This window comes from Enhydra lutris, unplaced genomic scaffold (genome assembly GCF_002288905.1).
Source record: "Enhydra lutris kenyoni isolate GAN:26980312 unplaced genomic scaffold, ASM228890v2 scaffoldscaffold111, whole genome shotgun sequence".
Lineage (NCBI taxonomy): Eukaryota > Metazoa > Chordata > Mammalia > Carnivora > Mustelidae > Enhydra > Enhydra lutris.
In genome coordinates this window covers 1,387,242-1,399,038 of record NW_019154195.1, presented here as the reverse complement: position 1 = coordinate 1,399,038, position 11,797 = coordinate 1,387,242, and the positions used below count along the sequence as shown (strand labels likewise).

At 55.1% G+C, this 11,797-nt stretch overlaps 1 protein-coding gene across 2 annotated transcripts; it reads right to left on the bottom strand.

The window, feature by feature from the left end:
* LOC111139549 (galanin like peptide) lies at positions 1 to 9,202 on the bottom strand. Of its 2 annotated transcripts, XM_022491858.1 has the most exons (5): positions 4,189 to 9,202; positions 2,957 to 3,005; positions 2,365 to 2,445; positions 1,766 to 1,843; positions 1 to 548 (listed from the first exon to the last, which is right to left on the bottom strand). In XM_022491858.1, exons 1-5 carry the CDS (start codon positions 4,354 to 4,356, stop codon positions 493 to 495), a joined length of 432 nt encoding a protein of 143 aa, XP_022347566.1. In that variant the 5' UTR covers positions 4,357 to 9,202; the 3' UTR covers positions 1 to 492. The 2 variants fall into 2 exon arrangements, with proteins under 2 accessions (XP_022347566.1, XP_022347565.1); XM_022491857.1 differs by having other exon boundaries at positions 496 to 1,843; positions 2,365 to 3,016; positions 4,189 to 4,250.
* Positions 9,203 to 11,797: the final 2,595 nt, after the last annotated feature.

Genomic DNA, 11,797 nt, shown 5'->3' with positions numbered 1-11,797 from the left:
AGAAATGTTTTATTCTCTCCACTCTGCTCCAGGGTACCCCTCCCCCTTTCGAACTGGAGGACGCCCAGCGGGGGCGGGGGAACGACGGTAGGCAAGCCCGCTACTTGGCAGAATCTTTCTCAGCCAGACATCGTAGACGCTTAGACGCAAATGGGACATTCATACCATATTAGTCGCTCGAGTTATAGTTCCGAAAGAAGACAGTCACTTCGCACGGACGGCAGAAATACTCCCTCGTTACCCCGACTCTCCTAAATGGCCCCAGATTTCATTCTTGAGTTTGTTAACAATGCTTTCTACTTATTCGAGGATAAATCAGTGAAACCCTCACGGTCTGGCAACTTTTAAGAAAAGTCTCCCAACGCTCCCCAAATTTCCTGCAGGAGACTCAGGGACTTAATTTCAGGATCTTAGTCTCAGTGGAGGGAGCGAGACAGGGAGGGGTTCAGGAGGAGCTGGACAGAAGGACACGGAGCAGAGGTCTGGAGATCTCTAGGACCGCTGGGCATCGCCCTCCCTGGGGGCTTTCTCGCTGAACTCGCCCAGATCTGTGGGAGAGAAAGAGGCGAATTTGGAATGGTTAAGCTCACCGCCACCATCCAAACCGGCCCAGGCTGGGAGCGAAACCGGAGAGGAAGACAGCTTTGGTTCGTCCAAAGTTCCAATTCCATTTCCTGGTCTCTCTCCCTCTTTGCTTCTCGCTCTCCCTCCCTTCCTTTGCATCTACCCACACATTTCTCTTTTCTACCCCATTTAAGATGGCACGGGGTGGAGATGGGCGTTTTCAAGAGCCAGGGGGTAGCTAAGGTTGGTATGTGTCACCTCCAACACTGGCTGATGTCCAGTCCGTGCTTTCCAGATGGGTTAGTGGCGCTGGAATGAAAGCCTGGTGTTCGTTTCCAGAAACAGGGTTAAGCTCAAGGACAGGGAATTGGGGTAAAGACGCAGCTGGAGGAAGGCGAGCGAAACGGACTGAGGTCGCGGCTGGGTGGGAAGCCCGCCTTGGATGGTTCGATTTGTGCCTTCAGCACGTTTTCCAGGCACCTACTACGCATCATTCCTTGTGTGTAGGCAGCGAGCCAGGCGTAGAAGGTCCCTAACACGTGGAGCTTGGATTTTCCGGAGCAGACAGACAACGAGCGGAGCACAGGATGCAGAGAAGATGCACTTGCGGACAGACGTCAGGACGAGAATTAGACAGGACGACAAGAACAGAGGAACAGGAGGTTGGTGTCAGGGAAATGGTCAGGGGTAGCAGTGCAGGAGCCGGCTAAATGATTTCTGGATGACGCGAAGGATCTCGCCGTGCAAAGCTCTAGAAACAGAACATTCTAGACTAAGGCATCAGCTGAGTCAAGGGGACCCGGTGTTCTAAGAAAGCCAGAACTGAGAACGGGAGCAGAAGAACGTGCTTGAGCGTGAGTCGAGACAGGCACGGGGTCCAGAGAGAGTTCCAAGGCTGCAAATAAAGACGGAGGTCGGCGCTGGGAGGGAGGCTCTGTGGTTGGTGTTGCAGCTAAAGCCCGGGGGGCTGAGAGTCGGGAGGTCAAGGTCTGGGAGTGGGGTCATCACGTCAGTGCCAGGTTGTGGGGAAACGTCTGGGACTGGCTGGGAAGCACGTGTTGGGCCCAGAGGCGGGTGCGAGGCGGAGGGGTAGAGCGGAAAGGAGCCGTCAAGGCCAGCATGGGCGTTGAGTCGGCCCTCGAGGGCGAGGACGCTCCTGTCCCCGGCTCCTGCCTGTGTCCTCCACGTTTCCCGTGCTCACCCGCAGTCTCTGGCTTGGCAGAGGCCTCCCTCAGGCTCCTCTCGGAGGCCCGCCGAGGTCGGGGGTGGCGGAGCCCATCTGGGAACGAAGCCGAATGGCAGGGTCGGTGCTTTGTACCACGCACTGTGGCCGTAGTTCCCTTGTTCCCTTGGCATTGGTGGCACCTAGGGGTTCTCATCCTGGGTCATTCTGCCCCCCCCCGATATCTGGTGACGTGCAGGGACATCTGTCGCTGCCACAACTCGAGATGCTAAGGTCACCTAGTGGGTGGAGGCCAGGGAACGGCTAATCATCCCGCACGGGGATGGCCCGCAGCAGACAGATGGGCACCGTGAGTGCCCGGGGACACACCACCCTGGACACGCTCAGTGGCCTGGTAGGCGGCAACAGTGGGAAGATTCGGGTCGGGACCGAGGCTGCATTCCCGGCGTGCCCACTGGTGGTTGCTCTCTGCACCCCTGTGCACCCCGTGATTCTTTCCCTCGAGATGTGGGCGGGAAGAAGGGGGAGTCTCAGACATGTCCCGTGGCCGGGAATTGCCTTTCCCCAAGTCCCCCGAGCAGCAGTGGCAGGCGGAGACGAAGCCCGCGCTCACTTACCAAGGGCCTTCCACAGGTCTAGGACCTCCAGGGCTGGCTTCTCCTTCCCGCCGCGGTCCGCCCTCTGGGGAAGGTGGAGCACTGGGCAGGGGAGGGGAGGGGAGAGCTGGGCCTGTGGTCTGGGACATGGCAGCAGTAACACAGGGAACCCAGCAACCCGCACGCACTGCTCCCCTCGCGGAGCACCGCCGCCAGACCTGAGGGACCGCCAGCCTTCCGAGCCGGCCGGCGAGGAGGCTGTGGCTCTGAGATTCGCATCCATCGCCCAGCATCACCCACTGCTAAGCCGAGCCCGCCTACGTCTGGGCACGAACCCCAGGTCCTTGTTGCTTGGCCACGTGGTCCCGGGGGCCTGGGTTTCCTTGGACCATCAGTGGTCCCCGCCCTGAGCATCACGGGGATGTAGGGCTTTAATGGTCCCTCGGCCTCGCACAGTGAACACGCCCTCGGGGAAACGGGGAGCCCGGGACAGAGGAGCCCAGAAGAGGGGGGAGTGGCCACTGAGTGTCACCTGGTCCCCCTCTGCACCGGGAGTTGTTCTGACCCCCTGTGCCGCAGGGGGCTCATTGGCACTGGGAGCGGACGCACTCACCGGGACCCAGCAGGTAGCCCACGCTGTTGAGGGTCCAGCTTCCTCGTCCCTAGACAGAGACTGAGAGATGGAGACTCAAGCAGGCGGGAAGGGCGGTGAGCACCCCACGGGCCTGGGGTCACGGGGCCGGCTGCCACTTTCCCACGGGCCTGACAAGTGGGTTCACTTAATGCACATTTCACCAGTGAGGAAAGCAAAGTCTTCCTGAAATGTAGCAGCTCGGCATGAAGAGGAAGCTTTGAAAACCACTTACACATGGTTGCAGACCTCTCTCTCTCTCTCTCTCTCTCTCTCACACACACACACACACACACACACACACACACACACACACACACACACAGTGCAAACCCAGCCACAGCACCGGACGGCTTCAGGCAAGTGGCTGGGCTCCCCTGACAATCACAGCTGCTAATATGCACCGTGCATTGTCCACGTGCCAGCGTCCCCTTCCAAGAGGACTTAGATGAAAGGTCTCATCTCAAACACGACGAAAGTTTTCAGGACGGCAAGAGTAGACCGCAAAACCCAGAGGGGGTGCCTTCTGGGCATGCGACCCTGCAGGGGGTCAGGTCCCGGGCCGGGGGACGGCCCGGCCCCTGCTCTGGTCCCGGCAAGCTCCAAGAAACTTCCAGGGCGGGCAGAGGACCCTGGCACCAAGGCAGGTAGCTGGACCCAAACCTGGGGCGGCCTGAGTGCCCAGCCCGGGTGTTCAGGGTCTGGTAACGGGCCAGCTAACGCACCTGGCCCGGGGGAACTCAGTTAACCCTTGTGGCGCTGTGATTTTACGAAGAACTCAGAGGGACAGAGAGATTAATTGGGCAACTTGCCAGGAGGCTACAAGGTGACGGAACCAAATCCGGCCGGGTCTCCGCAGCCCACGCTCCCAGCCGGGGCTCCCTGAATGTGGGCCTGCGGCCAGCGGCATCAGCCCGGCTTGGCAGAAACCCTAGGGGCACGGCCCCGTCCTTGGTGACCAAACAGCTTAGAATGACCAGGAGCTCACCAAAGGCATCTTCTTGCACCGTGGGCAACGCCGATCTAGTCCTTCGGGCATATTTGCATCCTGACCCCCGTGTCTGGTGTCCCACCCCATGCCCGCCCGCACCCTGACCCGGGGCCAGGGCGCCCCACAGCCCATGGCTCCCGGCTCAGGCAGGAGCATCAGGAAGCTCTTCTAGGAGGGCAGGGACTGGGCGCGCCGCAGGTGGGGAGGAAGCCGGAGGTCTCACCTGGCGGACGGGCACGGAGGCGGGGGTCTCCGCCAGGCTGAGCAGGACGGCAAGATGCAGGACCAGACGGACAGGGGGAGCCAGCGGAGGGCGGCAGGGTGGGCGCTGGGGGCTACGGGACGCTGCCAACCGAGGGTGGTGAGGGCGTTCCTGTGTTTTTAATGTCATTAGGTGTAACTGCCCTACAGAGGAACGGGAAGCAGTGAACACACTCGGGACGAATCCAGACACACGCGTGCAGCCCAGAGTCCCGCGCCGTCACGGCCGTAAGCATAGCCGCGACCGGCAAACATCTCCTTGCGACTGTCTGGGCACGATGACTTACCGTGGATATCGGGAAAGGGTCTCCTCGGTAAGTCGGGGTGACATCCGTCACCTCGCCTAGTTACGACGAAAGCTCCTTTCTCATCGCACTGAGGGCTTGTAGGATCTACTCTTTCTAGGCAGCTTGTAAAGACACATGGCAGCGTCCCCTATGGCCACCAGGCCGTCCCTCGCGTCCCCAGCACGCCCACATCTCACAGCCGGGTGCCCGGGCCAGCCCTGCCTCTGCTCAACCTCCCCTCAATCTCGTTCCCTGAGTGGCTGCTGTTTCCAGATTCCACCCCGGAGTGAGATCACGCAGGATCCGTCTTCCTCTGTCCGACCTGTAACGAACTGTAACGTGCACCATATTCTAGCGCAGAACAGAGACTAACGCGTGGGTCCTCCCGCCTCAAATATGTGGCGGAAAAGTAAAACAGACACTTGTGAGTTCATGGCCGATTTTGTGGCGCTCCACTCCGGAACACGTCTATCTAAGCAACGCGACAGCGCTGGTTGAGGGACAGCCGCGAAGGAAGCGGGTAAGCGACAGGACACCGCACAGGTGAAACACGGCCCCCCAGAACCCCGGGAGCACCGGGGACGCAGGCTCAAGGTTCACAGGCGTGTTTGCCCCTCGCCGACCTTCGGCCCGTGCCTGCCCTGCCTTCCCCATCAGCATGTCCCGATTCTCTGAGTGCCCCCCTCCCCCTTGCCGCCCTCCCCACTCGGCCCTGCTCTCACCTCACTGGAGTCCGCTGCTCTCCGGGGCTCTCTGGGGGCCCAGAGCCTGACTGTGGCTTTTGTGCCTCCCGAGGAGGAAGGAGGCGAGGAGGGAAGCACGGAGGGAGGGAGGGTGTGCACAATCAGGGGGACGATGGGAGAGCGTGCCAAGGGTGGAGGTGGGCATGAGGCTTTGTGCACGGAAGGGCTTTCATAAGCTGGCCTGTGAGGTCAGGACGAGGACGCTGCCCCAGGGAAAGGTTTCTCTGCTTCACCTCCGTTTCCCCTGCAGGCGCTCAGCTCTGAGATGCACGGGTTGCCCTTCCTCCTGCCTTTCCGCGCCCCCTCTTCAGGACCCAGCCTGAGTCTGTGTACCCCGCTTCCATCCGCGCCCCTTCCTCTCCGGCCCCGCAGTGCTGGGGTCTCTGCGCACCTTCAGGGCTCTTGCTGCGTCCCCTGCTTCCGTCCTGCACGACGCACCTGCTCGGGCGTTTCCTAGCTCTCCGGGCATCTCCCCCCTCCCTGGGAACGGGCTCAGCGAGGGGCGGCGAGGCTTCTTGCTCCTCATGAGCCCAGAGGTGCTCCCCCAGAGCGGCTCTGCTCCTCCAGGCACATGTGGCCATGCCTGAAGACATCTTGGCCCATCACGACTTGGGGGCGCTTCTGGCTTCCGGGGGGAGGAGGCCAGGGACGCCGCCCCCAAAGAATGGTCCAGCCCCAGACATCCAGAGCCCCGAGGCTGCAAAACCGCGCCAGAGTGCCTGGAACGGCGCCTGGCACTCAGTCAGGATCTGTGGGGTGGACAAAAGCCTGTGTGTGTGTGATCTCCCACTGTTTCTGGTTTTTAATTGATCTGTGTCTTTGTTTCTCTCCCTCTTGGCCCCAGGGATGAGCAGTTTTCCAGAGGAAGGAACCCCAGAATCAAGGAGGGGCTTGTATGCCTGCACTTTGCTTCCTAAAAGTCCTGGTCCTCACCAGGCACGGGGCGGGGGCTGGGGGGAGGTCCCCATCTCTACCAGGCAGAGCCCGGGCCTCATCTGTACCTTCGTGCCATCGCCACATCTCTCCACCAGCCGCGCAGAAGGGAGCTGTCTCATCTCAATTATAGAACGAAAGCCCTGGGACAGGGGTCGAGTGAGAGCAAGACACAGGACCACGAGGATCCTTGCTTGGTCCCACCTTCATTTCTGGGCATCCGTCATTTCTCCTCTGGAGGAGAAGGGAGGCAGGAAGTGACAGGAAGGTGTAAATGGCTTTGCTGGGAAAGATCATGAAGGATGACGGGTGGTGCTCACAGGGACGGAGGGACGGGCAGACGAGGCTGGAAGCCCAGAGATGGTTACCTGGAGACCGCTGGAGAATCAGAGCAGAGAGCATCACCAGCCCTCGCTTCCTTACTTAACCCGTCCTGGAAAAGTAAACGAAGGGAACCCCACCACATGCCCCCCCCCAAATGTGTGCAAGAAATGCCGCTTTCTTTGCATCTCTGTGGCTGAGCCCGTTGTCTGTCTTGAGCCCGCGTGGCTCTTTGTAGTTCGGAGCGTGGACATGAAGACCCCTTCCCTAGTGCACACTGCAGTTCCCGTCCCATGTTTACTTGGTCCCCCGGTGAGGAGTCTGCTGGGTTTTCGCCACGTTTCAGCCAGAGTTCTTGTATGTGTTCCAGTGTTATGGGGACAGTCATCTACTCCTGCCCCGATGGAGATGGCAGGAGACTGAGAAAGCTCACCCTTCCTCCTTCCAAAGATAGGTTTCGAGAGCCTGAACATGCTGTGTGCAAGCCAGTGTGCTGAAGACCCGATTATTCTGGTCATTGAGAGCAGGAAAGATATCTGTTGGGGCTTCTGGGGAAAAAAAAGTTCTTCCTTTTTAAACTTTTTATCTTGTAGTCATTTTACACTTAAAGGAAAATTGTCCAAATAGTTCCCCAGTACTCAGATTCTCTCAAGGTGTACATTTTCTGCACTGGACGTCCTGATCCCATGCCCACCTCTCTCCTCTGCCCAGACATACATACAAACATTCTGAACCGTTCCAGAGTAAGTTGCAAACTTTACACCCCCTTGCCCCTAAATTCTTCCTAAAACTGAGGGCAGTCTCTAACGTGAGCACAGTAAGATTATCACCAGTGTAACATGGAGGCCATCCTCATAAACCACAGACCTTAAAATTTCACCCACTGTCCCAGTAGCAATTGTCCTTTTATAGCGAAACAAAACAAACAAAACAAAAACCCAAAAGAAACACCCCCACTGGATGCCTCTTCAGTGTCCTTTACAACTAGAAGATTGTCTCTACCTTCTCTTTCGCAACCTTGACGTTTTCCTTGGCATTTTTATGAGAGGACCAGTGAGCTGCTCTGTGGCACACTTCTCCTTCTGGGTCTGTCTGAGACTTTCTCGTGATCAGATGCGGGCTACGCGTATTGGGCAGGAAAGCCACAGAAGTGATCAGCGTGGTGGCGTATAAATTCCATCCTTGTCCTCCGTGCGTCCCATCCCAGGGATTCAGCACATCAGGTCTTCCTGCTCTCCATGGGGTCAACTTACTGCCTAAGGGGGCGTTGGCCAGATGTCCACACAGCAAAGTTAATTTTGTCCCTCCATTATTGGTGTCTTTGGGGAGATACTTTGAGACGACGTAGGTGTAGTTCCTTCAGTCTTTTGAGAGAGTTTCTGGAAGCGTATATCTGGATAGACATGCATTGTCACCACGCCACTGCCACGCCACCGGGAGAGGGAGCGAAATGCAGGACTGACACTGAAGCACAGAAAGCAGGATGGGAAGACGGGGTAACCCTGAGCCATGGAGTCGCATAGATCTGAAAGCTCACCCTGTTCCTGCACTTCCAACTATCTGCTCCTACCAAGCAGAGTGTCACTAAGCCACCTTGCATTGGAGGTTAAAAGAACAGCTTCATGGAGGTGTACCAGATGACAAAGGTCTGCGTGTTCGGATGAGTTGGGACTCAGGCAATCGCCCGTAGCGCCATCACCAAATTCCAGGTAACAGAGTTAGCCAGCACCTCCCGGAGTCTCCTGGGTCCCTTTGTATAGGGTGTGTGTGTGTGTGTGTGTGAGAACACGTGACATGACATCTGTCCCCTTAACAAGTCCTGACGGGGGCAAGGCTGTGGTACAGCGGGTCTGCAGAACACAGGGTCTGGCACAACCCGGTGTCTTCCCCGACTGCGAGCGTGTGGAACTAGATGAACTGGAGAGTTCGCCAACATGTGGAAACGAGACAGCAGCCAACAGGGCAGAGAAGAAATTGAAAGAGAAATCAGAAAATGTCTTGAGTTAGGCTAGGTGAGCCGATTTCTAGAACTTGCACCGACCGTTTCCTGAGAGACCACATCTCCCTCCGCCCTTCTGTCCCCAGTTGTCACTGCGTGGGTTAGGTGCCAAAGGCAGCTTGTCCCCGTGCTCGCATCTGAAGGGGGGCAGAATGCAGGCTTTGGTGACGACAAGCTGCAGGCACTTGAAAGAGAGCAAATGCAGGGAGCGGGGTTCCCCGCCCGCACTCTCCACACTCATTCTGCTTCCGCTGGGAACACCCATTAGCATCCAAAGGAAACGTTTGCCCACCCCATGTGTTTTCCACCAAGTACTTGAAGAAATGAGGGAGGACGATTCAGCCTGCCCCCAACTAATAACATATTTGTGTCTAAAGGATGAGGCTGTAAACTGAGAGTCAGAGTTGAGAAAAAAGAGAGAATTGGAAATGATAGATAGTAGAGATAATTGATAGATAAGTATAATAGGTAGAAGGATGGATGGAAGATGATTGACAGATGATAGAGATAATTGATAGATATAATAGAAAAATAGGTAGGTAGATAGATATGAAAGATAATTGAAAGTTATCTAGCTAAGTAACAATACAGGGCCTTAAGTGTAACTGCCTCACAGAGTTTTGTGAAGATTAAGTGCCTTAATATTTAAAGCCCTTAGGGGTTGCCTGGGTGGCTCAGTGGGTTAAGCCTCTGCTTTCTGCTCAGGTCATGATCTCAGGGTCCTGGGATCAAGCCCTGCATCGGGCTCTCTGCTCAGCAGGGAGCCTGCTTCCCCCCTCTCTCTCTGCCTGCCTCTCTGCCTACTTGTGATCTCTGTCAAATAAATACATAAAATCTTCAAAAAATATATTTAAAGTCCTTAGGATAGCACCTGCTATTTAGGGAACACTCAGACAAGGGAGCTATGGCTAGATAGCTACATAGTTAGATACCTACGGGGTGGATGGATGGATGGACAGATAAGGCAGACAGAGACACAGAGGGCCACAGAGGATATTTGCATCTAAGACCAGATTCATGCTCCTCCTCAGAGTTCAGAGAATGGAACAAGCGTCTGCAGAGCAATGCCGAATGGATGATAAAAGGGACAGCTTCTGCATCCGACCTTCACTCCACGCCAGGGACTGTGCTGGTATCTTTATATGGATCATTTAATCTGAGAAACGGCCCTATAAAATAGGTACTACAGGATCTCATTTTAGAGGGGAAATGTAGGTTCTGAGAGTTGAAGTAACATGCCCTGGAGTCACACATGTCCCAGGGCACCAGGGGAAGCTTCGACCACACACTGCCTGGGTCTTTGCCTGGCACCCCTTACCACCCCACTATCACGCATTCAATCCTAGGAAGTAGGCAATGAGCATTGCAGAACATAAATATTCCTACACATAGCTGATCAATCCTTCTTTTCTAAATTCATTTTTGAGAGAGAGAGAGAGAGTGAGTGCACAAGCAGGGGGGAGGGGCAGAGGGAGAGAGTCTCAAGCAGACTCCATGCCGAATGGGGAACCTGATGAGGGGTTCAATCCCACGACCCTGCGATCATGACCTGAGCTGAAATCAAGAGTCGGACGCTCAACTGACCGAACCACCCAGGCACTCCATGTCTCACTCATTCTTTAGTCTCAAATCCTAGAAGGAAGGTAACTCAGTCAAAAGTTATACACGTTTTGAAGTTGTCTTTCAGCAAGAGAGCACGAGTCTGTGGTCCCACCAGCACCACGGAGAGTATCCATCTCATCAGAGAGTTAAATGGGGGTGGGAGGGAAGGGTCCCGAGAGCTTTGGGCAGCACAAACCACTGGTGTTGCAGGAGAAAGACTCATCTGAATCACTGACCCAGGATTCATTGAATGCTCCTATTTTCAAAGGGGGCTGGGCTGGTGAGGGCTGGACTCATGATACCACAAGATCAAGACGCTGAAATGACAGGACAGGAATCTGTGATCAGGAAGGGGAGTTTTGGAGCTGACTCCCCTAAGAATGTTTCTGTGCAAAGCTGAGGGGGGCAGAATGGTGTGGGGCCAGTGATCATCATGGTTTTTCAAAGGCAGCAGGCAAAAGCCGCCACCGATGCCTACACAGGCACAGACTCGGGTGGCGTGGTTGACTCATGGGCAGAGTCACCAGAGGTGACCAACAAAGGCAGGGAAGGGGAAAGGTGGAAAAGCATGTGAGTAGATATCAAGTTGTGAAAATTTTAGGAGTGCAGAAGATGTGTCAGCTTCCTCTGTTTGTGAACAGGAAGGTGTGTGGGAGAGGACGGACTCCTTCATGTTATTGGGTTGGCTGTATCTGTCTAGCTTCTGCTTTCCTTGTAGGGTCATGGATAGTATTAGTGGAATTGAAAATGGACACAGAGAGAGCTGCTGTTGGTTCTGCCTGGAATGCTCCTGCATTCTTCCTTCAGAGTCTGTGACAGAGTAGACTGAAAAAATAGGGTAAATAAAATAACATAAACTAAAAGATGATAAAGAAGATGGGGTAAAACCTTGACACAGTCATGGTGGGATGTGTCTTTCTTGTTATTGACTCGTTACCACGATGGTTTGAGGTGTAGCAGGGGGGGATCGTTACATGTTATTACAGAGAAAAGGGTTTCTTTCTAAACATACATGTGAACATCTTCAAATTTTACCCCTTTTGAGCTAGGCAGGCTCTACAAATCCACGCTCACCTCCAACGTCGCTCAGCAATTTGGTATTCACGAAACTCTCCTGAGGTCTAACTGAGACCCATGTTTGTCTTTTCAATCTTACCAAAGAAATCCCTTCACATAGGTAAAAATGGGCTTGGGGGAGTTGGGTCAAACACCTCTTCTCCCTGGAGCTCAGCTTCAAGCAATCACCTCTGTCCGTTGTGCTGAATATTCAGTGCCTCTCAACCAGTTCATTCATGGACCAAAATTAAGGGATTAAGGGATTACAATTAATCTTCTAAAGGACACAGGCATGCTATCACTTGCGGTTGGGAACTTTTTAATTTTTTTAAAAGATTTTGTTTATTTATTTGACACAGAGAGAGATCACAAGTAGGCAGAGAGGCAGGCAGAGAGAGAGAGGAGGAAACAGGCTCCCTGCTGAGCAGAGAGCCCGATTCAGGGCTCGATCCCAGGTCCCTGAGATCATGATCTGAGCCGAAGGCAGCGGCTTAACCCACTGAGCCACCCAGGTGCCCCAGAAACTTTTTTAAAAAAGATTTTATTTCTATTTATTTGAGAGAAAGGGAGAGAACATGTGAGCAGGGGGTGGGGCAGGAGAAGGGAAGCAGATTTCCCACTGAGCGCAGA

Bases quoted from the DNA above. Each gene is read 5' to 3' on its own strand.
- LOC111139549 (XM_022491857.1), bottom strand. From the start codon at position 2,626: ATGGATGCGAATCTCAGAGCCACAGCCTCCTCGCCGGCCGGCTCGGAA. The intron at 1,844-2,364 runs GTAAGTGAGCGC...CTTCGTTCCCAG, and splicing joins AGACCTGTGGAAGGCCCTTG to ATGGGCTCCGCCACCCCCGA.